A 25,365-nucleotide genomic window follows, 5' to 3' on the forward strand; every position below is an offset into this window, starting at 1 on the left:
TCACATGACTATTAAAAGGAACAATGAAAGAATGTAGTTTCTTTACATGCATTGGGTGTGTAGGTAAAGGCAATATATTTGGTAAGCTTGCTTGCTAACTGAACTGTGTAGTCATTAGATGAGGTATAATACCCTCCTTTCAGAGTAGACAAGTCAGATATATAACCTATCTATCTGTCTGTAGGACTAGACTACTCAAAAAGAAGTGTAGTATAACTATCCTCATAATGACTTCATGGTTCAGCTAACAAGCAAGTTTGCCAAAGATTTTACCTTTACTTACACACTCAATGAATTTTGTTGTTACAAAAGTATTGAAATAATAAAGTTTTTAATTTGGTAAGCTTTCTATACTAATGATATATTTATAAAGGTATGAAAATTACAAATTGAAATCTTGCTTAATCACAAGATGTTTTTCAAACTTATCAAATTAAAAAAATATATCCAACTGCCTTATGGGTAATATCAGACCTATTGTTATATTCACAATTAGCAATAATGAGCTTGAATATTAATAGTTAAAATTACAAAAACACCAAAGCATTTTAAGCTCAATGGAGTATTAAATAATGAATGAAAAGCACTTAAAGCAAATTTTTTTGAATGACAAAAGATGGCCAATGAAAATGCTTTCAGTCATTAACTTCCATATCCAATGCACATGACCTACTTATGATATCTAATCAAATTTAATGATAGATTTAAAAATGGTGAATGAAAAACGTGAAATAATGATGATGATGCAAATATCAGAAATATTTGTAACAAGACAAAATAACAGATCAAATTTAACATAGCATACACTAAATAATAAGGACTGAGACAACAGGTATATATCCAATATCATATTGATACAGATAATCTCTTGTGATACACATTCTAGTTTTGAAAAGATCATTCATAATATATTTATATTTTCAGTATTTCATTTAGGCATTGTAAACTTCAGATTTTCATTGTAAACTAAGATTTTCAGTAAGATTTTGTACACAATATAACTTTTAGATAAATGAACCTTCTGAAAAAATTATACAAATCTTCTAAAAATAATTCATAACTGATTTATTTAGATTTCATATAGTGTCATTTTTCAATAGATTGTTGGAAATATAAAATACTATGTGTCAAAGTAAATGCTTGAACAAATATTGAAAGGGATGATCATTCTATAGTATCACTGTTTTTTAGTATTTACATTGAGAGAAACCATGACAGTTGATTTGAGAGGACATGTCTATTACAGAATATCTGAGCACTTTTCTATACCATATACCATAGAAATTTTAACTTTATAACAAATATCCATGACATTGAACAAAAAATTCTCAATCAGAAAAAAAACCAGTTTCACATTTCTATAAATTTGGTTGTTTAGAGTTATAACAGAATATCAGTTATTTCAGACAGGGATACAATACAAATGTAAAAATTAGATCAGAATTGTAATAAGTAAATCTTTGAATACGTAAAACATTTCTTAAGCCTCTGACACAAGACATTCTTGTGATTACTTGAGCAGAGCATTGACAACTGCTTTGACATTGAGATTACGGAGATCTGTGTAGGTTTGTCCTGTACCAACAAATACAATTGGTTGTCCTGTAGTATATGTCATAGATATTGCAGCACCAACCTGAAAAATACAAAAGTCAATGAAAATACTGGTTGGTGTTAACATCGCCTTCAGTACTGTTGTGCTATTTTGTGGCGGTCAGTTTTATTGGTAGTGGTAGCTTGAGTGCTAGAAGAGAACCACCAAACGTTTGGTAGTAATTAGTTATCAAAGGTACCAGGATTATAATTTAATATGCTAGACGCGTGTTTCGTCTACATAAGACTCATCAGTGACGCTTAGATCAAAATAGTTATTAAGCCAAACAAGTAAAAAGATGAAGAGCATTGAGGCCCCAAAATTCCAAAAAGTTGTGCCAAATACGGCTTAGATAATCTATTCCTGGGATAAGAAAATTCTTAGTTTTACGAAAAAATTCAAAGTTTTGTAACAGGAAATTTATAAAAATGACCATATAATTGATATTCATGTCAACACCGAAGTGCTGACTACTGGGCTGGTGATACCCTCGGGGACGAAACGTCTACCAGCAGTGGCATCAACCCAGTGGTTTAAATAATTATCAAAGGTAACAGGATTAAATTGACAATGCTTGTTAATTCAGATTAGAGTTAAGAGCTCCTGCCATGTGTGGAATCCTTTCAATTGATATCAAACTTGCAAACAAGTGGATGATTCTAGCAGGTCCCCAAAATCATTGAAATTGATACGAAACACCACAAATTTATAGCAAACGTTAAAATAGAATTGTCAGTCATTAATGTGTATAATAAAAATTGCTTTGCACATGTTTTTGGAATAATCTACAAGTTCACCAGACCGAAATTCATACTAGATATTTGAAAGGCAAATTTCACATTTACTTGAAAAATGTCATAAGCAATTAACATCAAATATTCAATCCTCAGTTGCAACTAAGGCCACACCAATTTGATTCCTTGTTCGACGGACCCGCCCGCACCTATTTTTTTCAAAACAGAATTTTTTTATTTTTATTATATTCCTGCTTCCCGCATCCGGAAATGAAATCATGTCCATTTCCCGCACCGTTTTTTTGTAAATATTATAAAAAGATCGCAACATTTGTTTATAAAATCACAGTCTAGCCTTTATATAACGATTTTAAACCTATCAGTACCCCCACAACACTGTTAATATCTGCAAGAATATTTGTTTCAGCATGAAACCAATTTATTTCACCTGGAGTGCTCCGATATAAATATATAACCGGAAATACCAGTACAGAACAAAACGTTAGTTTCTTTCCCCCTAACTTGTATTCCCTATAAAAATGTTCGTTGTTAAAATAAAGTACAAAGAACTTCTGAAGGATTTGCCTTCAACTGCAATTATAATGTATGGTGACGATCATACCCGCTGCAGGTTTGTGTACCTGTCCAGGTTTATTCAAGGACCTGTCGTTCAGCCGTTATCGTTTGTTGATGTGGTTCATTGGTATTTTACCGTTTGGAAATATAAATTAGATCGTTGGTTTTCCTTTTCGAATTGTGTACAAAACTAAGTTGTGGTCCCTTAAAGGTTGCTGATTGGTCGGGATAAAAGCTCTGTGTAAAAGGCCGTACTTTGACATATGTTTGTTATTATCAGGTTGGGAACAACCTTCTCTCAGACAAGGGGCCTTGAAGGGGTCATTTTACCATGTTTACTGAAGTAGAAAAGAAAATAGAAATACTAAGGATTTGTATAGTGCTACTATACAAAACCTTTGACAACTTAGAATGTTTTACTCAAAAAGAGGAGAAATACATTATATTTTAAACAACTTTTCTAAAAGAGGGATGGGTCCACATATTTTGAATAATATTAAACTGTTAAAGTAAATGTGTTAACATGGTTAAAGTCCAGGAATATTACAAAATTCTTGGGCACGTTTTGACCATTAAAACCAAATATTATAGTTCTTTGGGGAAATATTAGCCCTTTTGTACAAGTGTTTTTACAAAAAAAATATATTATAACTTATATAATGACCCCTCATAAAAGGGATATTCATAACATTTAGGGGTTGTTCTGAACCTGATTATGACTTGGATGAAGAATTGTCTCATTGTCAGTCACACATACATAGACCAGATTTAATTATTCAATTATTTCTTGTTGAACAGCATGAACAGGGGAAAAATATTTCATAAATTAAAGAAATGTCAAGGTACAAGTGATAAATCAAGTTTTAATATAGTCAAAACCTACTATTTTATGTTTACAAAAAAAAATTATAATCGCTCGCCTCTACTTTTTAAGCTTCGCCTCAAAAATTTGCAAATTAAATATTTTTTTATTAAAATTTTCAAATCGCTCACTCGCCCCAATTTTTGAAGTCCAAAAATCCGTAGAACAAGAAATTAAATTGGTGTGGCCTAATCAAACAAAATTATAAAATTGTTAAACTTCAAAAGATTCAGCGTGTTATGTTCTGTAAGTTTCCCACTTTACTACAAAGTATTTAAAATATAAGCATGACATTTAAATTTATAATAAAATTCCACTTACTTTATCGTCAATAGTATCAAACTTAGTCAGAACTATCCCATCAATAAGTCTGGGATTTGTCATATTAGAATGGTCAGCAAGGGCCTGGTTAAACTTGGTCAGCTGATCAACAGCCTCATTTCCAACCAGGGCTTCACCAACAAACAAAACCAGATCCGGCTGGTTTATTTTAATGAGCTGAAAATAGAAATGGGCAAGATGTTAGAAACTGAACACAGCAACAGTCTAAACATTTAAAACATTGGTTTACTGTTTAAATAAAATATAATTTCTGCTATTTCTTACAAAATATCATCATAGAAAATATAATTCTTATAATGTATAAACCTTTAGAAAATTTGATTCCTAAATATTTTCAATGTTTCCACCAGTAATCTTACAATGTCTTTGTTCATCCTGGCAAATCACTTTACAAACTTTGATTTTTTTTTTACCTTAGAAAGAGCCCTCATCAGTGGCTCATTGTCCTGCATTCTACCTGCAGTATCTACAAGCACCACATCAATATGGCAGTCACGAGCTGAAATGAAACATAACACACATTCAAAACTTTGTAAAATAATGCATTTCAAAAGATCAATTTCTGCTTGCATGGAACAGATTTTAAACATAATTCTATACACATGACTCTATGTACTTTTTCAAAACTTGTTAGTTTTGTTAATTTTTTAAAGCAATGAAATAGATCCCACTCATACTTATCATTTAACAGTCTGCGCCAAAAACTTTTTCAGCTAACTTTTTCATCTACTAGTCCAGAAACTAAATATCAAAACTTGTCCCTATTTGACTATATAAATTTTGAAAATTTTCACTAGTCCGAATCAATATTTACTAGTCTGGGGCATCGGACTAGTGGCTAACGGTGCAGACTGTTTAACTGTATGTATTTAAATTTTGATCAAAAATGAAATTATACTTTGTTTTTTACAACATCAAACCAGATGCTCCGCAGGGTGCAGCTTTATACGACTACAGAGGTCGAAACCCTGAACCGTTGGGGCAAGTATGGACACAACATTTAAGCTTGATACAGCTATGAATTTGGATTGTGATTAAATAGTTGACACAACATTAGTGTTTCCTACAGGTGGTTTTGGCGTGTATTGGCGCCCTGTCGCGATTTCTCGACGCTCTGCCCTTTTTGGGAAAAAAATTTGGTGCCCTGTCCTAATTTTGTCGAAATTCCTGACGCCATGCCTTTATCGTCGTAATTAACAACCGGTACTGAAAGACATATTTTATGAATACCGCTCGAGTTATTTCCCTTCAAACGTAAACAAAAGTTCACTAGGACGCCATTTTGTAATCGATTTCGTAATCAGCTGATTAGCAAACTGCAATAGATTGAATAGTGAATACAGATACTAATCATTAGAATGGAATGAAATTAAACAAATTTTTAAAGAAGAAAGAGAAAAATGCTCTGCAAGATATATGTTTTCAACATTGTCAAAAAAATCATCTATGTTGGCTGATACTTTTCCTAACATTAACTTTTTACTGTTAGTTTGTGAAACCTTGATTCTGTCAACTGCACCAGTGGAACGTATATTTTCTAAAGTTCAAATGACAGTTTCACAACGCAGAAATAGACTGAATGTGTCAACTGTAAACAATCTTGTTCTAGTGTCAGCAAATACCAAATCAATAGATGATTTGGATATCAGGGAATGTGTCAACCTGTTTTTAGGGAATTACAGATGTATATGTCCTTTTTATAGCATTAAACTAGTATGTTTTAAATGAATCCATTTTATAGAAATTGCCTGTTTATATTAAGTAAGTGCCCTTAATTTGTTGTCCATCGCGCCTAATGTGCCCTCTGAACTAACAATTACCCTGCCCTTTTTAAAAGCTGCAGGAAACACTAAACATAGGTATCTGACACAGAATGAATGTGGTCTAAGAACTTAAACTTAAAAACTTAAGAATTTTAAAGTGGACATTTACCTATTATGGTCCAATATCCAAAATCTAAATACATGGTAAAATTCAGCATATCATAGAACCCCAAGAATTCAATGTTTGATGAAATCAAATAATGTTCAATTTTAGACCCTTTAGACCTCAATGTGGACCAATTTGATAACTGGGCCCAAATATTAACCAGATGCTCCGCAGGGCACAGCTTTATACGACCGCAGAGGTTGAACCCTAAACGGTTTGGGCAAGTATGGACACAACATTCAAGCTGGATTCAGCTCTAAATTTGGATTGTGATTAAATAGTTGACACAGCATAGGTTTCTGACACAGAATGAATGTGGTCTAATGAACTTAAACATTTTTTTTGCCTTTGAGCAATTCACTATGCTGTTGAATATTAATCCTCTCAAAAAAATGTTTGAAGAAATTTTCTTTTAAATCTGAAATGAGAAAAAAAATGACCCCCCCCCCCCCCATTTTTTTTTTCTTTTCACATACCCCTTTCCCTTATTCCAAAAATGATCTCAATTCAAATTTCTAATGGAGTTTGCAACAATAACTACTCATTTAAATACATCATAAAATATTAAAATGTAAAAAAAGTGCTTGTAATCAGTGAATGGTAAAGATTGTTTTAATTTATTAGTTGGTAGTAAAATTGAATATACATTGTATATTGTATAAAGCAATGATTTAAGGTGATTCAAATACTATTCTGGACAAAGAAAGATAATTCAAATTTTCAAAGAATATTTCATAAAGCATTGGTTTACGGTGATAAAACAACCTGGACAAATAAAGATAACTCTAATTTATTGTCTTGAAACTACAATAATCATCGCTAAAAATAAACAAAAAAGCTTCATCAGCAACATTTTATATTGGCAAATTTCCAATGAAATTTATTAAACTAAAGTCATTGGCAAAGGAGTAGGTTCGATAAGGCACTAAATTGGCCCCCTTATTTAGGCTAAATTTCAAATTTGGGAATTATTAACCAATATCACAATGAATAATAGCTAATATAGTGACAAGATAGAAAAGAATTCTTTTTGTTGCAAAATTATGTTCCAGCGTATTATTCATGACGTCACAAATAGTACTCATTTTGATTTTCCACGAAAAAACAAGGAAAATGGGTAAATTTCCATTGAATATTTGGACAGGAAACATAGAGAGCATACGTCGCCAAAAAAGATCTTTGACAAGAATGTTTGTAAAGACATTTTACATGTCTAGCTTGAATATTAAGGTTGTCGACGGCTGCGCTCGATGTTTACTGATCTTAAATTTGGCTGAAATCCTGTCGATTTTGTAATATTTCACCAAAGTCCCTTATTTTGACCTAACTTGGATGTAAAATTCAAGGCTTTAGAATAAAACTATGACAGAAATTGTTCTATAACACTTTCTCACATGCATTTAGGTCAACTTAAACCATTTTTTATCTAGTAGTATTGAACTTTATAATTTGGGCCAAATATGACCCTTATCGAACTTACTCCTTTCCAATATACATAATTTAAAAGTAGTTTAGGTGAGATAAAAAAAAAAGCTTCATCAGCAACAATTTATATTGGCAAATTTCCAATGAAGTTCATTAAACTAAGTTATTGGCAAATTTCCAATGGAATTTATTAATAATAAAGTTTTTGGCAAATTTCCAATATACTTTAAAAGCAGTTTTGATAAGATATTCAAATGAGTTTCAATTTCCAACCTTACACTGCTTTTAAATTATGTTTTGTACTTAAGTAATTGTCCATTAACCTGGAAACCCTTTTCCCCCTTTTTTGCACCTTATTCCTTAACTGTTTGAGCCATAACTCCCAAAGACACTTCTTACCATCCCTTTGCGGTATCCAATATCCAAAATCTAAATACATGGTTAGATTCAGCATATCAAAGAACCCCAAGAATTCATTTTTTTATGAAATCAAATAAAGTTCAATTTTGGACCCTTTAGACCTCACTGTGGACCAATTTGATAACCGAGCCCAAATATCATAAATCTAAATACATGGTTAGATTCAGCATATCGAAGAACCCCATATATTCAATTTTTTGTTGAAATCAAACAAAGATTAATTTTGGACCCCGATTTGGACCAACTTGAAAACTGGCCCCATAATAAAACCAGATGCTCCACAGGGCACAGCTTTATACAACCGCAAAGGTTGAACCCTGAACAGTTGGGGCAAGTATGGACACAACATTCAAGCTGGATTCAGCTCTAAAAATGGATTTTGATTAAATAGTTGACACAGCATAGGTTTCTGACACAGAATGAATGTGGTCTAATGAACTTAAAATTTTTGTTTTGCCTTTGAGCAATTCACTATGCTGTTGAATATTAATCCTCTCAAAAAAATGTTTATAGAAATTTTCTTTTTATTTATGAAATTTCAAATGAGAAAAATTGAACCCCCCCCCCCCCATTTTTTTTTCACATCCCCCTTTTCTTTATTCCAAAACTGATCTCAATTCAAATTTCTAATGGAGTTTGCAACAATAATTACTCATTTAAATACATCATAAAATATTAAAATGTAAAAAAAGTGCTTGTTATCACTGAATGGTAAAGATTGTTTTAATTTATCAGTTGGTAGTAAAAGTGAATAAACATTGTATATTGTATAAAACAATGATTTAAGTTGATTCAACTACTATTCTGGACAAAGAAAGATAACTCCAATTGAAATTTCTTGCTATTGCACAATATTGTGCAATTAGATATTTCTTGCTATTGCGCAATACTGTGCAATTGAAAATTTCTTGCTATTGCACAATACTGTGCAATTGAAGATTTCTTGCTATTGCGCAATACTTGCAATTGAAAATTTCTTGCTATTGCACAATACTGTGCAATTGAAGATTTCTTGTTATTGCTGAGTACTGTGCAATTGAAAATTTCTTGCTATTGCACAATACTTGATAATATAATAATTTTGGATCCTGATTTGGACCAACTTGAAAACTGGACCCATAATAAAAAATCTAAGTACATATTTGGATTCAGCATATCAAAGAACCCCAAGAATTCAATTTTTGTTAAAATCAAACTAAGTTTAATTTTGGACCCTTTGGACTTTAATGTAGACCAATTTGAAAACAGGAACAAAAATTAAGAATCTAGATACACAGTTAGATTTGGCATATCAAAGAACCCCATTTATTCAATTTTTGATGAAATCAAACAAAGTTTACTTTTGGACCTCGATTTGGACCAACTTGAAAACTGGGCCAATAATCAAAAATCTAAGTACATTTTTAGATTCAGCATATCAAAGTACCCCAGGGATTCAATTTTTGTCAAATCAAACTAAGTTTAATTTTGGACCCTTTGGACCTTAATGTAGACCAATTTGAAAACAGGACCAAAAATTAAGAATCTACATACACAGTTAGATTCGGCATATCAAAGAACCCCAATTATTCAATTTTTTATGAAATCAAACAAAGTTTAATTTTGGACCCTTTGGGCCCCTTATTCCTAAACTGTTGGGACCAAAACTCCCAGTATCAATACCAACCTTCCTTTTATGGTCATAAACCTTGTGTTTAAATTTCATAGATTTCTATTTACTTATACTAAAGTTATGCTTGTTTGGGCCCCTTTTTCCTAAACTGTTGGGACCTCAACTCCTAAAATCAATACCAACCTTCCTTTTGTGGTCATAAACCTTGTGTTTAAATTTCATTGATTTCTATTTACTTAAACTAAAGTTATTGTGCAAAAACCAAGAATAATGCTTATTTGGGCCCTTTTTTGGCCCCAAATTGCTAAACTGTTGGAACCAAAACTCCCAAAATCAATCACAACCTTCTTTTTGTGGTCATAAACCTTGTGTCAATATTTTATAGATTTCTATTTACTTAAACTTAAGTTATTGTGCGAAAACCAAAAAAATGCTTATTTGGGCCCTTTTTGGCCTTTATTCCTAAACTGTTGGCACCAAAACTCCCAAAATCAATTCCAACCTTCCTTTTGTGGTCATAAACCTTGTGTCAAAATTTCATAGATTTCTATTTACTCAAACTAAAGTTATTGTGCGAAAACCAAAAAAATGCTTATTTGGGCCCTTTTTGGCCCTCAATTCCTAAAATGTTGGGATCAAAACTCCTAAAATCAATCCCAACCTTCCTTTAGTGGTCATAAACCTTGTGTTAAAATTTCATAGATTTCTATTCACTTTTACTAAAGTTAGAGTGCGAAAACTAAAAGTATTCGGACGACGACAACGCAGACGACGACGCCAACGTGATAGCAATATAAGACGAAAATTTTTCAAATTTTGCAGTCGTATAAAAACATGTACAAAGTACATGTTAAGATTCAGCATATCAAAGAACCCCAAGAATTCAATTTTTGTTAAAATCAAACTAAGTTTAATTTTGAACCCTTTGGACCTAAATGTAGACCAATTTGAAAAAAAAACAAAAATTAATAATCTAAATACACGGTTAGATTGGGCATATCAAAGAACCCCAATAGTTCAATTTTTGATGAAATCAAACAAAGTTTAATTTTGGCCCCTTTTGACCCCTAATTCCTAAATTGTTGGGACCAAAACTCCCAAGATCAATCCCAACCTTCCTTTTGTGGTCATAAACCTTGTGTTAAAATTTTATAGATTTCTATCTACTTACACTAAAGTTATTGAGCAAAAACCAAGAAAAAAACTTATTTGGGACCTTTTTTTGGCCCCTAATTCCTAAACTGTTAGGACCAAAACTCCCAAAATCAATCCCAACCTTCCTTTTGTGGTCATTAACCTTACGTTAAAATTTCATAGATTTCTGTTTACTTATACTAAAATTATTGTGCAAAAACCAAGAAAAATGCTTATTTGGGCCTTTTTTGGCACTTATTCCTAAACTGTTGGGACCAAAACTCCCAAAATCAATCCCAACATTCCTTTTGTGGTCATAAACCTTGTGTTTAAATTTCATAGATTTCTATTTATTTATACTAAAGTTATAGTGCGAAAACCAAATGTCTTCGGACGACGACGACACCAACGTCATACCAATAAACGACCAAAACATTTTCAATTTTGCATTCATGTTGCTTAGTCTTCAGTTTTTTTATATAGTGTTTTATGCAGATGTTTGCTGTTTTGTCTTTTTTGTCATAGAATTGTCAGGTTTTTTTTATAGACTAATGAGTTTTGAAAATCCCCTTACTATCTTCCACCTCTTTTTGTTTTCATTTATATGTTTTAAAAAATTCCTATAAGAAACCACTCACCATAATTGATAGATTCCATGGCAATTCCTGCAGCATCTTTGCCATATCCTTTCTCATACAACTGTACCATGTGTTGTCCATTTTTGTCTGGGGGATGAAGAGCATTTAACTTCCTGGTGTGGGTACGTAACTGTTCTACAGCCCCAGCTCTGAAGGTATCACATGCAGCTATCAAAACTCTAAAGCCATTCTCTATCAACCAGAAACAGATCTGAAAGTAAGGATCATTTGTATTATAAATCTGTAAGCAGTGAAAGGCAGCTAGGTCACTTGACTGACATTTCTACTTAAATCTGGAAATGCATTTCATTGATATGCAGATTATTAAATGTGATTTTTTTGTATAAAATTAAACTGAAATTTTTATGTATAAAATTTGTTTTCAACCTATGCTATTTTCATATGCAGTATGCATGTCTTTTTAAAAACTATTTTTTTCACATTGTGCAAAAGGAAAATGACAAGAGAACCAAATATAATAACCACATATTGTAAATTTTGATATATGTGAATTTGTTTCTATTAGGATTGTCTACTACACTTATAGTGTTTGCTTTCTACAAAATAATTGTGTTAGGTAAATTTTTGCACATTTCATGTAACACTGAATGAGGAAAATAGTTCAAGCTTATAAGAATAACAACATTAGGATTACCTTTGCCAAGTTTGTAGATTTCCCTACACCATTTACTCCACAAAATGTAACAACATATGGACGACCTTTTTGTTTACATTCCATAGCGTCTCGAAGGATGTCAATACGTCTCTTTGGTTCCAAAATATTAACACAGGAATCCTGTAAAGTCTGTCTTACTGTATTTGCAGTTGCTATAATATAAAGAAGTTACAAAAATATTATTTTTCTATACAATAAAGTCTACTACTGATACTTCATAACTCATTGAAATGAGAATTTATTGTCTGTCAATACACACATCTACATGTTATGTCCTTATTATCTTGAAAGTTTCATGAAATTCTTTAGTTGTTTCAGGAGCTGTGGAAGACACACTATTGCAGTAGTTTATTTTGGCCAAAATTCTTAAGGTCAAAGGCTTATAAATACTAGAATAAATTTTGAACCATAATTTCCTATTGATATGTGGTTTCAGAGTAGTTGCAATGACTGGACTGATGGATCGACTTGTAAAAAACATTATAGATAAGATAAGATAAGATAAGATAAGATAAGATAAGATTTATTTTATTAAAGTGTCACCATCCATTACAATATCAATATATATATATACACATAAAGTCATAAGAACCCAACATTTATGTAAAAGGATGCCAGCCGAAAACGACTTATGAGACACTATCATTAAAACAAACATCTGATACATACATAAAAGGACAGCTTTGATACATTTAAAAAGTATTTCGTAAATTAAAAAAAATAAATTAAAAATAACAAAACATATATAATTTCTAGATGACATGTTTTCGTCGATAAAACATATGATAAAGGGAACTAGCTAAAAGAGGAACCATATTCTCATTACACATAAGATAACGAAGTTTTTCAACATCACATAAATTCTCAAAATCAACATTTAAAAGACAGGCTTTGGCATATAATTCATGTCTGATATCAGAGTAAAAACAACAATTAAAAAGAAAGTGTTTTTCATCTTCAATTTGGCTACTATCACAAAAAATACATAAACGGTCTTGTAGAGGTTCTGGTGGTCTAGCATATCGACCTGTTTCAACTTTAAGTTGTAACGAACCAGCTCTGAATAGTGACAAAATACGTCGGTGGCATCTATTATTAACTACCTTTACATAAGGCTCCGTACCAATACAAGTTTTAAACAATCTATAAAATCTTAATTTATTACCGTTGACATTATTTTTATCATTCCATACTTCATGGTGCCAATATTCTTTTTCAAAAACTTGTATAGAGTCCCATACATTACTCATATTAATTTCATCTTCTACATTTATAATCAAACTATATTTACGAGCTAACTGTAAAACTCTATAATCCCATGACGATTTTCTTCTAATCGCCCAGGTATGAACCTTTTTACATATATTACTAGTATTGTCACATTTTAGACGATTCCAAAGTTTAAAAACTTCAACTTTCAGTAGTGCATCGCCTGATAAAAAACCCATATCACCTCTAGCAGCTAAGTTGCTGCTTCTTTTGCTTAAGCCTAAGAAAAATTTACAAGCATTGTTTTGCAAATTATTTATACAATTATGTATATTAATGCCCCATACACCGGAAGCATATGTAAAAATGGGTTTGACTAAAGTGTCATATAATTTAGTAAATACATCAAAATTCATACCACCAGTTTTACAAAATTTGGCTTTAATAACACCAAGAGCTCTATTAGCTGATTTATACAATTCTTTGGCAATTATAGAATTATCTGAAAATTCATTCAAAAGTACACCAAGATATTTATAACAAGCTGCATATTCAAGACAAAGTTCGCCACATTTGAACTGAGAATTACTTCTTAGTACAGATTTATTTCTAAAATGAACAATTTTGGTTTTGTTTTTATTTAGAGTTAATCTCCACTTTTCACACCACTTATTTAAAATGTCCAACTGCTTTTGCAGTTTCTCTGCATCAGGTGCAATCAATGCAATATCATCAGCATATAATAACATAGAGACCATAATGTCATCTATTTGAATACCACAATTTGCTTCTCTAATATCTGAGACTAAATCATTTACATAGATAGAAAATAAAGTCGGCGATAAAACACAGCCTTGTTTTACACCAAGAGCAACAGGAAAAAAGGATGTCATAAAGTTATTTACTCTGACTGCACAATTAACATTACTGTATAAAGAAGTAATACAATTTAAAAATATACCGCTAATACCAACTTTTTTCAATTTAAAAATTAGACAGTCTCTATCAACGGTATCAAATGCTTTCTTTGCGTCAACAAAACATACAAATGTATCCTTTTTTGCATTTTTTCTACTTTTAACAATATTATCTAATACATAAACATGATCTGTACAGTTTCTACCTTTTCGAAAACCGTTCTGTTCATCACATAAAATTTCATGATAACATAACTTCTTGTGTCGTTATAGTTAGGAGTATAGGTCACAATATTAACCTGTTTGGATGATTGAAATCTTAGAAAAACTTAATTATCTATTCATTGGCTTTGATTGAGCATTTTGGATTATCAAAACAATATCATTTCTTTCTTTGGCTAATTGACACAGGGAAGACTAATAAGTATAGATTATCAGGTTTTCTACACATTGATATCGTAGAATATCAGTCGCGAGCCACAATGTGAATCTTTTTGGCGAGTGAGTGTAGCGAACATTGTGTCGAGCGGCTGATATTTTACGATATCTATACAAAGAAAACCCGATTATCTGTTTATCGTTCTATTACTGGTCTTTTTCCCTCTCCCTAAGACAGTTTTATGCTTGGCGAAAGCAAGCTTGATAACGTCTCCTCTCGCATTGTGACGTCGCTGATAACTTCTCCGCTCAAATTGTAACGTTGTTGATAATGCCTGGTCTCATTTTGAAGTCTTGATACAAGAATTACTGAGCGACAGAGCAGGGTGATATAGGCGTAGGGAAGGACGATAATATTAGTTACACAGTGTGCAATTGTCCTTTGACCCGATAAATTCTGTATTAGGACAATTGAACACTGTGTAACGAAATTATCCTGATATTGTTATATTACATATTATTTATTAAATTCGATACCAACCAAAAATATTTTAGATATTTAATCTAAAACTGAAAAATCAAAAATATTAGGACTGTAAAGCAACTCAGATTTCTATTTTTTTTATTAGGTAAATGGTATAAGGGAGATAATTCCAATTGGCATAATAAATAAGGGAGATAATTTCAATTGACGTAATAAAAAATTGTACTGAAATTTATTAGGACAATATCAGCCATTCAAATTGCGAGAAATTACTCTAAATAAGGATAATGTGAATTATCATCCCTCTTTTTTAAGAAAAGAGACAAACGCTCATACTATTAAAGAAAAAATAAATAAAGCCCATATTCATTTTCATTATTTTTTAAACTAAATTTAAGCATATCTTACTTGAAAAGGTTCCCAGAACTTTGCCTTCCAACTTAGCAGCCACAGAATCACACAATTTAACAGAAATATCTGCAGCAACATTCTTTCCTAAAATAGAAAAAAAAAAAACATGAGAAATCAATTTTCGGATAATAAAATATTTTTTTAAGTTTCATTGCAGAGAATGAAACTGAACATAAAATTCCATGTTCAGAAGTATTAAAGTAAATTTAATCATTTTATATGTGTCCTTCATTTATGTATTTTCTCCTATTGTATCATTTTGTAAAATTGCAAAAAATAATGAAAATATTAATTTGAAATAACAACTTTAACAGTTATTATTCACATTCAACATGTTTAAGGATATTCTAAGTACTGTATGACATATTTACCAATGATATGTTCTTTCATCTTTTCTAAAGCAGGTTGTAAATCTTCTCTGGTCAAGGTCTTTGATCCAACAAGGTTCTTGAACATACTGAACATTCCACTGCTCTTCTTAGATTTGCCACTTAAAAAATAAAACGGAGATGTGAATTAAACAACTTAGTACTTTGAATGTGTACAAAATTAAGGCTTGCTTGCTTGTTTGTTAGATGGACAATGAAATCAACATACTTTTTTCTGGTGTCTATTTTGAGAGTTTTTGAAAAATCAGATTGACCAGCTGTTTGGAATTAACCATGGAGTATTATCATTAATATTTTTGTTTGCTGTTTAATATAAAAGTTACAAATGTCAAGGTCAATCAATCAAATTCTGAGCTCTGAACAATTGTTTATTTGTTTATCAATATAAGTAACCTCTGAAGGTCATGCAATTAAAATGTTTCCTATTGATTTTTTACCTCTTGACTGACTCCTGAACTCCTTTCTCTTCTTCTACTTCTTCATCTTCACTTTCTTCTTCATCTAAATCTCTCAATCCTCCTTTCATCTGTCCTACCCATCGTTGCTAAAAAAATAACATGGAATGAATTTTTCATATCTTCTAAAAGGGGTTTATAGGAGTAATTTTCGTAAAGATAAGAGCGGAGTACAACTTTATGAACAATGGAGCATAGAATTCTGTTCTACAACATTGAAATTTTATGGATCTTGGCAACATTTAAGCCATTTTCTTGTAATCTTCAGAAAGTTTTAAAAGAAGAGTCCTTGTCATTTTTCCTTATTAAAAGGCAGATTTTCATCTGCTTGAATGATTTTCTTGGGTTTTATGAGTACAGGTGAAACATGAATTTAAATTTTTTATTGGCTTGTATGCAGTCTTAGAATTTCAGAATCCAAGGTCTGCAATTTTGGCAAAAATCAACCGAGCAGAACCAAACTGGAATTAAAATGGTTACTCAACATGGATAACTCACATAGTGAATGACAGATAAGTGTAAAACTATATGGCCTGTCCACTTTGTGGAATAAAAAATATTCATAGGTCTGTAATCTACAAATCCATTCCTTTTATACTATGCCCATAAATTGTGAAGACTTACTTCTTCAGCAGATGGTGTTCCATGTTTCTCTTCCATACTTCCATTAATAGTAGCATCTCCTGATCCATTTAGAGAACTATAATCAAGAGACACAGCATCTTTATTGGTTCCAGCCATTTCCCATTTAGTAGCTTGTTTTCCTTTCTTCTTTGGAGTTTCTGCTTTTGGACTGGCACTGGCTCTGAAGAGGAAAAATAACAACAAATTTTGAATAATAATGCTCACAAGTTAAAAATCCAATTCCTTGTGAGCACTGAAGGGTAAAGATTCCCTTTCATCTGAAAATGGGATTTTTATTAATTAAACATTGAATGTGTATTTAGTTGGGCAAATTATAAATTTAAATAGGGGTTATCTTCCTTTGTAGTTTTGCAGTTAAATAAAATTTGATAAAGGATTCAAACCCAATGCATACCTTGTGAAATTTTTATCAAAAAACGATTTTTCTTGACAAGTTGAGTTATTTAAATACATACCCTATTGTAACTTAAATGTCTGAGTTTAACATATAATTAATAAATTGCATTTCATTGACTGAAAAGGATCTAAGAAATGTACACCATACTGCACTATTTTGTTTAAACTATCCCCTGGGAGATACAGACACAACCCAGTTACAGAAGGAAGCAGTTTGAATGCATTGCATGCAATCTTCAGCCAAAAACTAACTGAACAATATCACTATACAAAAGTTACAATATGATTTTTCAATATTATAGATTCTGTCTTCAAAATGAAAATTTAATAAGAATAAAATTTTATTTGTTGTTATTCCATTTTCTTTGTTAGAAATTTCATGATACACGAATAAAGCCTTTATCAATAGAAATGTGAACAATATATCAGTTGCTCTATTAATAAAGTAAGTTATCTTAACTTACGTTTTAACAGGTTTCTTTCCAGACATCTTAGCAAACATCTTTTCTCTATTTTTCTGTATAGTTAGTTCGTCCATTTCACCCAAGACTGCAGCTGTCTGTTCAGTTTTCTTCAAAGTTTCTTTAACAACTTGTTCTGAAATAGTATTCAAAGGCATTTAAGACTCCAGCAATGTTCACAATAACAATAATTGCAATAATAAAAAACCAAAAATTTTAGTAACCATAGACTCAAATTACCTATTTCTTAAATAACAAGAATGTGTCCATAGTACACGGACTCCAGCAATCTGCACTATGTGTTTGACTTTTGATTTTGCCTTTTTATTTTTGTGTTTTTACTTTTTTCTATGTTTAGTGGACCTTGAAAAAAGGGGTAAAAACTCTTATTGGGCATTAAAATTAGAAAATTCATAGCATAGGGAACATGTGTACTAAGTTTCAAGTTGATTGGACATCAACTTCATCACAAACTACCTCGACCAAAATCTTTTTGAATTTTCCTTGGAGTTAGGTACATGAGGTATTTTTGTTATTTTACTTTTTAATTTCTTCCAATCAAAATAAATTAACAATACAGGTGTTTTCCTTTTTTTCCCTGTTTATTATTTGCATGGTCTTAAGAAGAGAATACATATGTTAAGGTCACAATGTATTTATATATACCTTTGACTGGTTTATTTTCCTTTCCTTTAGCTGGTTTCTTTTCTTCTTTTTTGTTTTCTATCATTGATGACACAGTCTTCTTAGATTTTAAAGATTCATCAAAAGTTTTCATTTTCCTAAACAAATAAATAAACTTGGTTTAATCATTCGTTGATAATAACTTTGTGACATTTGACATGTTACATAATTATATCTTTTGACTTCCAAGAAAGTAATAATAAGGTGCAGTGTTAAGACAATAACAATCAAAACCAAACTATACTAATGTTGATTTTCATTCTCATGGATTTTGATGGTATCGGTAAACCATGATTTAAAGGTTCCACATAATATTCAAATTTCCTTTGACTTGTATGCAGAGTTTGCAATAACCATAAAAAAAAACATCTATTACTCCATCCATAAAAGTTGGTACCCATGAATATAAATGAATCTACAGTTGTCAAAATTTGCAAATACATTGTACATGATTTAAATCATAAAATGGCAGATACATGTAGTTCAGTAATAGTTTATTCCTGTTGTAAGTAGACCTGACATTTTAACTGATAATTTTCGTGCTTACAACTTCTTTTTATTGGTCTCTGGTGGAGAGTTGTCTCATTAGCAATCATCTCCATATATTAAAAGAACATCAGATAGAGAAGTCATCATTGACTGTAAGTGTTGGATCTCTTGTTCATCATATGTTCCTAAGTTAGAAATCGGGTTACAGCAGAATGCAATGTGTGTGTAGATAAAGGTAATATCTTTGGTTAATTTGCTTGCTAGCTGAACTGTGAAGTCATTATTAGGTTAGGTAAATTACCCTCCTTTAAGAGCAGACTAGTCTGACAGACAAAATTTCTATAAAGCAGGATCTTGGCCTAATGAATATTCAGTTATCTGCTATAAATATCCAGATTCATTTTTTTAAAACTTACTTCTGAGACTTGGCGATGGCTCTGCTTTCTTCTTCGTTCAATCTCAAAATCTCATCAAATGATCCCTTAAAATTAAAGGTGCCACACGCTAAACCATCGGTAAGACAATCCTTGTACTTATTTCTGAATTCCATCTGTATGTCTGTCAAGAATTTATCTATGTAAGACAGCTGTAATATCTTTTGATAAGCCACCTAAATTATAAAATATAACACAGATCTGATGAATGGACAACATTTAAAATATTTAAATATTTAATCATAAAATTGTTCAATACAACACTCCTGTAGAAGACATTAAAACATTTCAGCTGTTATCATAATGCTAGCAAGTTAAAGGTTGGGTATGCTTCATTGTTTTGTTTGTATCAATGTTTGCTCAAGCTTTGAAATTTAAAAGATTGACATCTGAAAACAATATAAAAATGTGGAGTTAAACTTGTTTACATTATATTTAAATTTGATTGGACATATATATTAGTGTAACTCAACCTACTTATATTGTTTGCAGATATCAATCTTACATGTAATTTCAATGCTTGGGCAAGCTTTAATACAAATAAAGCTAACAAGCTAACTGAGCATTTAAAACTTGCTAGCATTAGGACAACAGCTGTAAATTCCTACAGTTTCTCATAAACACTTGGGGATGTCTCTTCATTCATTATTTATTATAAAGATTCCAAATGATTTAGAGATAGTTGTACATTTGATTTTGTCAATGTTTGTGGTCGCTGGTTAGACACTTTGTGCATTGTATGTCTATTGTTTGACAATCCAGTTACTTGTATAGCTCCATTTTTTTGCCTATTATTTGTGTAATGTTTTGTCTCAGACTTTGATATTCTTTAGGTTCCTGTTCCATAGACAAAGTACTAGTAATTCTGTTTGTTACTGATTTAAAATTGAGAATGGAAATGGGGAATGTGTCAAAGAGACAACAACCCGACCAAATAAAATAACAACAGCAGAAGGTCACCAACAGGTCTTCAATGTAGCGAGAAATTCCTGCACCCGGAGGCGTCCTTCAGCTGGCCCCTAAACAAATATATACTAGTTCAGTGATAATGAACGCCATACTAATTTCCAAATTGTACACAAAGTTTGTTATTGTTGGTTTTTCTTGTATTTTCCTTATTCCTCTTATCCAGATTAAAATACAAAGGTTGAGTGCTAAGAAAAGTAATTTGACTATAATCGACTATCCCACTTCATATCCTAAGTCAGGCACTATATGGTTGATTGTCTTAGGGTTATCTTAATGTCTTGTCGTTTAAGGATTTGTCATTGATGCCAGATGTTATACCACCATGAGCAGGTCTTATTTAGACCTTGAAATTATGCACAAGTTTTCTAGATTCTGGGCAATTCAGTTATTTAAACTGTACAGTCTGAAGTCAGGAACCTATTGTTCAGTGGTTGTAGTTTGTTGATGTGGTTCATACATTGTCATAAGTGTTTCTAGCTTCTTGTTTTTTATACAGATTAAACAGTTGGTTTTCCTGTTTGAATGGTTTTAATCCGTTATATACTAGACTAACTAGTAATATTTGCATGATTTAAAGGGCCTTTATAGCTTTCTTTTTAGTGTGAGCCAAGGTTCCGTGTTGAAGGCTGTACTTTGACCTGCAATGGTTTTCTTTTTACAAATTTGGATGGAGAGTTGTGTTATTGGCATTCATATATAATACATCTTCTTATACAATGTATCTAGACACTTGTCTTTTGGAATTGATTTGATATGTTATTAACCTACATATATATATTTTTTTTTTTGTCTCATTGACTTATACTTGAATTACTTACATCTCATTTTATAATTGATAATAATAAAACTTACCACAAAAACCAATTCAAATTCATTATCAAGCTTATACTTCAACTGTAAAGCTTCATGTGTATATGTATTATTTCCAGTTCTTTCCTGAAAATAGATTCAGACTTTTTTTCAGTTATGGTAAAATAAACGGGAGACATAATTATTGAAATCAGCCTGTTTAGGATCCATAGTAAACAGACACAATTTGTTTTTGTCTAGATCTTTATCTAATTAGTGGGATTGAACTTTATGGGAATTAATGTCTTTTTATTAATGGGACTAGTTGACAGACCAAAGTTCAACTGGATGTAATGCCTTTTCATTAGCATGATTAGTGGGATAAGTAATAAAGTTTTGGTGTTAAGCATGTTAAGTGGGCAAATTAATGAAAAGTATGGTCAGGGTCGAATTCACCTTGTTTCTCAAAATGTTTTGTTCAATGGGGGTTTTATATCCACACTCATAGCTTGGAACAGTATATGTAAGGAGAATGAATCTGATAGGTTTTTCAGTATAAAATTGATAAAAACATTAATCTTAGCAAGACTTTACAAGATTTGTGGATTTTGATTGTGTCTGACTAAAAAACTATCAGACCTGCTCAATAAATAAAATTATCCACGTACTTCCAAACATTTATATAAATACATGAAATACAAGTTTTATCGTAAGGTAGAAATATTTGTCATATAAAACAGAGTTCGTGAAAAGTGGTGGTCCTCAGGATTTTACCACCAAATTTTGTCATAGGACTGACACAATTTTAGTATTTTTCAATAGAATTAAAAGTGAGGACCTGCAGATTTTCTTCAAGGACCACCAGGGAAAAAAGATTCTGCGACCTCTGATAAAAATGACCAAATACATGTATGATCTGATTTAAAGAGTGATTTATTTGATGTGAGGCGTAACCCTGTTATTATGGTATGTGAATTACGGAATGTCATTGGTGCTATTTTTCAATTACTCCATTTGCGTTTCTATACCTTAATAAAGTTATGTGATGAAATTAATGAGATTTCTGAAAAATAAGAAGTGACAGATTACAAGTTTGATACACTGGCATCACTCATTACTTAGTTTAAATGACATTTGAAGATAGCATTAATATCAGAAACTATCATTATGAATATCATACCTGTCAACTGACCCGTATTCTGCGTGTGTGACCCGAGATTTTCACAATTCTGAGGGATCACCCGGGACACCCGCCGGGTCATTGAAATAACCCGGGAATTCCAAAAATGACCCGATTTCACCCGTATTTCTTAGCCTTGAGATTGATTTCATAGGTAATATTCCTACGAAATACCGGCAAATTCGTAATTCTTCCATGAACAGGAAGTTCATCTAGCTATGTAAACTGTCAAATTAAGTGACCTATTAAGTGCATGGCTTCACTCGACAGCTTTGATGTCAAACACACTGTTAATTAACACTAATTACCTTAGCTTTAGGTCGTAAATAAATTGCATGTATTGGTTTACAAACATATTTCAACTAGACGTCTAGAGTTACTTCCCCTTATTAGTCACCGTTCAAAATTATTCCTTATATTAACGTTTGATGGGTGAAAAAGATTAAATCATATAAATATAAAATTCAAAAAACATATTGAAAACTAACTTTTCATTATTTTTATACCTTTATACAATTTTTAAAAAAAAGTTGAAAATTATTTTTTACATTTATACTTCCTTTAACTGTATTACTATAATTTATCATAGCCTAATTTCCTTGTAAACAGACTGATGGCATGTTTAAAGGCTACAGAGCCAGTAGCCTCAAACATTTAACAATCACATATGAAAAATTTCTCTTTATTTCATAATCACAAAAAGTAAATAACATAAGACTATGTTACACAAAATTATAAAAATCTTTAAAAGTGCAATGAAATAATATATAATTATGCGCAAGACTTATTTTTGTATAAGTATTGTCATCTGATAAAGTCATGCCGATTATAAGATAGTTATCACAGTTTTCTCTGCTTTCAAATCTTTCTGTTTGAACCCGTCTAACTGGAACTTATCAATTATTGGTAATATTAATCATTTGGAAAACAAAAGGTCCTGGGATGGAGTATTTTTTTAATCAACAGCATTGTCCTATATTAGTTATAAATAAAGTTGAATTCTTTGATTCGCTGTTTTACGTCATCCCCGTTAACAAATTGAAAACTGTACCTATACGCCTTATTTTTAGTATTCGTATTGTTATCTTATAAAGTCTTACTGATTAAAATACTACAATAGGTAACAATTTGACAGTTTAGTAGTGTCAACCCTGTGATTAGGACCCGTGTATATAGCATATCCTGAAAACACTGTTTGGTGGTGCGCCTGTCAAATGCCGAACGTACAGATAAGGTAATAGGTAACAGATGAATATACTATTGGAATCGGTATTGGACTCGACCCGGAACTTCTTAATTATTGGCAATATTAATTACGTGGAAAACAAAAGGGCCTGGAGTGGTGTAATTTTTAATCTACACCTTTGTACTATATTAGTTATATATAAAGTTGAATTCTTTGCTTCGTCGTTTATACATTTGTACATGATGACGGCTGACAAATTGGACCTCGTAATTTTAGTATTATAGATATCAGTTATAGATATCAGTGTATATATGTTCCTGCTCACACAGAAAATTAATGAAAATTGAGTGTGGATCCATAGTAAATAAAAAAGTGCCTGCGGTGAATTATCTTGTTTCCATTCTACCATTCACAAATTGAGGTTTTAAGTTACAGGATCTACGTAAAATCACCAAGTATGAAGTAAAGAGGAAAGTGTAAGTTGTAATTACTTGTTTCCCAATCAACTGTATTATGTTCAACAATGTATGTATATACGTATATACTAGATAAATTCCTCCGTTATCAGAAGAACCCCTAAAAGCTGTGACGGTAAAGTGGAACATGTACAATGTACACTCCCTATCCAGATTAACGGAGATGTGTCACTAACATTTACGACAATTTTTTACAGGGACATTCAATCCCAACCCAACACAAAGGGAATGCTAGGACACCGGGAACCCTGGACCTCCAGCATTGTATAGTACAAATGTATATAAATAAAGTATGTTTAAACTATAACATGTATAAAGTATGAAGACATAAGACAAGTAATGTAAGGGTACCCAAATTGCACCTATTTAGCAAAAATAGCAGTGGAAATCTTACAAGATTCCTAGAGACTAAACAAGTTGTATTTTTATGATCAGATAGTATGCACGTCTTTCAACATAGGTAAATATATTTAGATATAGACAAAATGTTTACAGTATTTATCAACAGATAAAGGTTTTACTGAAAAAGCAAAATGTACCGAAACGTCGCCATGCGACATCATCTTCTAAAAATTAGCAAATACAATATGTTTCAAGTATCCATTTCTTACAAAAAAGAAGAGTAAGCATGGACAAATATCCAATTATTCAAAATATTTGAAAAAAATAAACAAAAGCTCTGTTATTCGACTTTTGATAGTGCAAATTTAAGCATGGATGCAATTTTGGTACGCGGAACTCCTCATTACAGAATCATTGATGGTTTGGAGGTTAGTTCACACCATTTTTTCTATGATTCCATATGAATTGAAAATCAAATTGGTGTACCAATATAATAAAGAAGGATACTTTCTAGTAACGTAGTTGAAAATCTGTCAAAATAGGTGCAAATTGGGTACCTTCACGTTAACATTATCACCAGTGACACCACCTATAACTTACAATGACTTATATGATTTATAAATTTCAAAATGGTCAAGTCATATGACAGGTGAGTAACATTTAAGGTATTAACAAATACAAAAAAAGAATTATATTTAACGAAAATGCAATTATTTGAAATTTTCCATATGTTTACATCCCACGTCACGTCACGTGTATATAGTATTTACGTTACTTTTTCTGTATTTTTCTCACCTGAAGTATTACAGTCTTAATAAGAGAGTTAACTGCTGGTGTAAACAGTTGAGATGTTCCCTGAAAGCACCAAAGAACAATCCCACCTTTACTGAATATCGTAAAAAAGTCTAACATCTTGAAAGTGTCTCAAAAATGTGTCTCAACGACCGCCGGAAATAGAACTTTGCCGATAACTATCGAAAATCATCGGGAATTCCCGATTCTGTTTTCTCAATAAGACTGCGCGATAAAAAAATGTTGTAAGATATAAGTCTTTGTCACTTTGTCATTGATGTAAATTATAAATGTACCACCTTTGTTTTAACACAAATTAGCAATTTAGAAACCTAAT

General features: G+C 31.4%; 1 protein-coding gene across 1 annotated transcript; it reads right to left on the reverse strand.

The window, feature by feature from the left end:
- Positions 1-585: 585 nt before the first annotated feature.
- LOC134721983 (signal recognition particle receptor subunit alpha-like) lies at positions 586-25,227 on the reverse strand. The gene is made up of 14 exons (XM_063585373.1): positions 25,032-25,227; positions 21,116-21,199; positions 19,277-19,470; positions 18,354-18,469; positions 17,691-17,823; positions 16,810-16,990; positions 16,168-16,274; positions 15,713-15,831; positions 15,339-15,425; positions 11,922-12,094; positions 11,267-11,477; positions 4,522-4,607; positions 4,088-4,264; positions 586-1,636 (listed from the first exon to the last, which is right to left on the reverse strand). The coding sequence occupies exons 1-14, from the start codon at positions 25,146-25,148 to the stop codon at positions 1,511-1,513; spliced, it is 1,911 nt and encodes a 636-aa protein (XP_063441443.1). The 5' UTR covers positions 25,149-25,227; the 3' UTR covers positions 586-1,510.
- Between the last annotated feature and the right edge of the window lie 138 nt (positions 25,228-25,365).

The sequence above is a fragment of the Mytilus trossulus genome, chromosome 6 (assembly GCF_036588685.1).
Source record: "Mytilus trossulus isolate FHL-02 chromosome 6, PNRI_Mtr1.1.1.hap1, whole genome shotgun sequence".
NCBI lineage: Eukaryota > Metazoa > Mollusca > Bivalvia > Mytilida > Mytilidae > Mytilus > Mytilus trossulus.

Bases quoted from the DNA above. Each gene is read 5' to 3' on its own strand.
- LOC134721983 (XM_063585373.1), bottom strand. From the start codon at position 25,148: ATGTTAGACTTTTTTACGATATTCAGTAAAGGTGGGATTGTTCTTTGG. The intron at 19,471-21,115 runs GTAAGTTTTATT...TTTATAATTTAG, and splicing joins AATTTGAATTGGTTTTTGTG to GTGGCTTATCAAAAGATATT. The intron at 17,824-18,353 runs GTATATATAAAT...ATACTATTTCAG, and splicing joins GGAAAATAAACCAGTCAAAG to AACAAGTTGTTAAAGAAACT.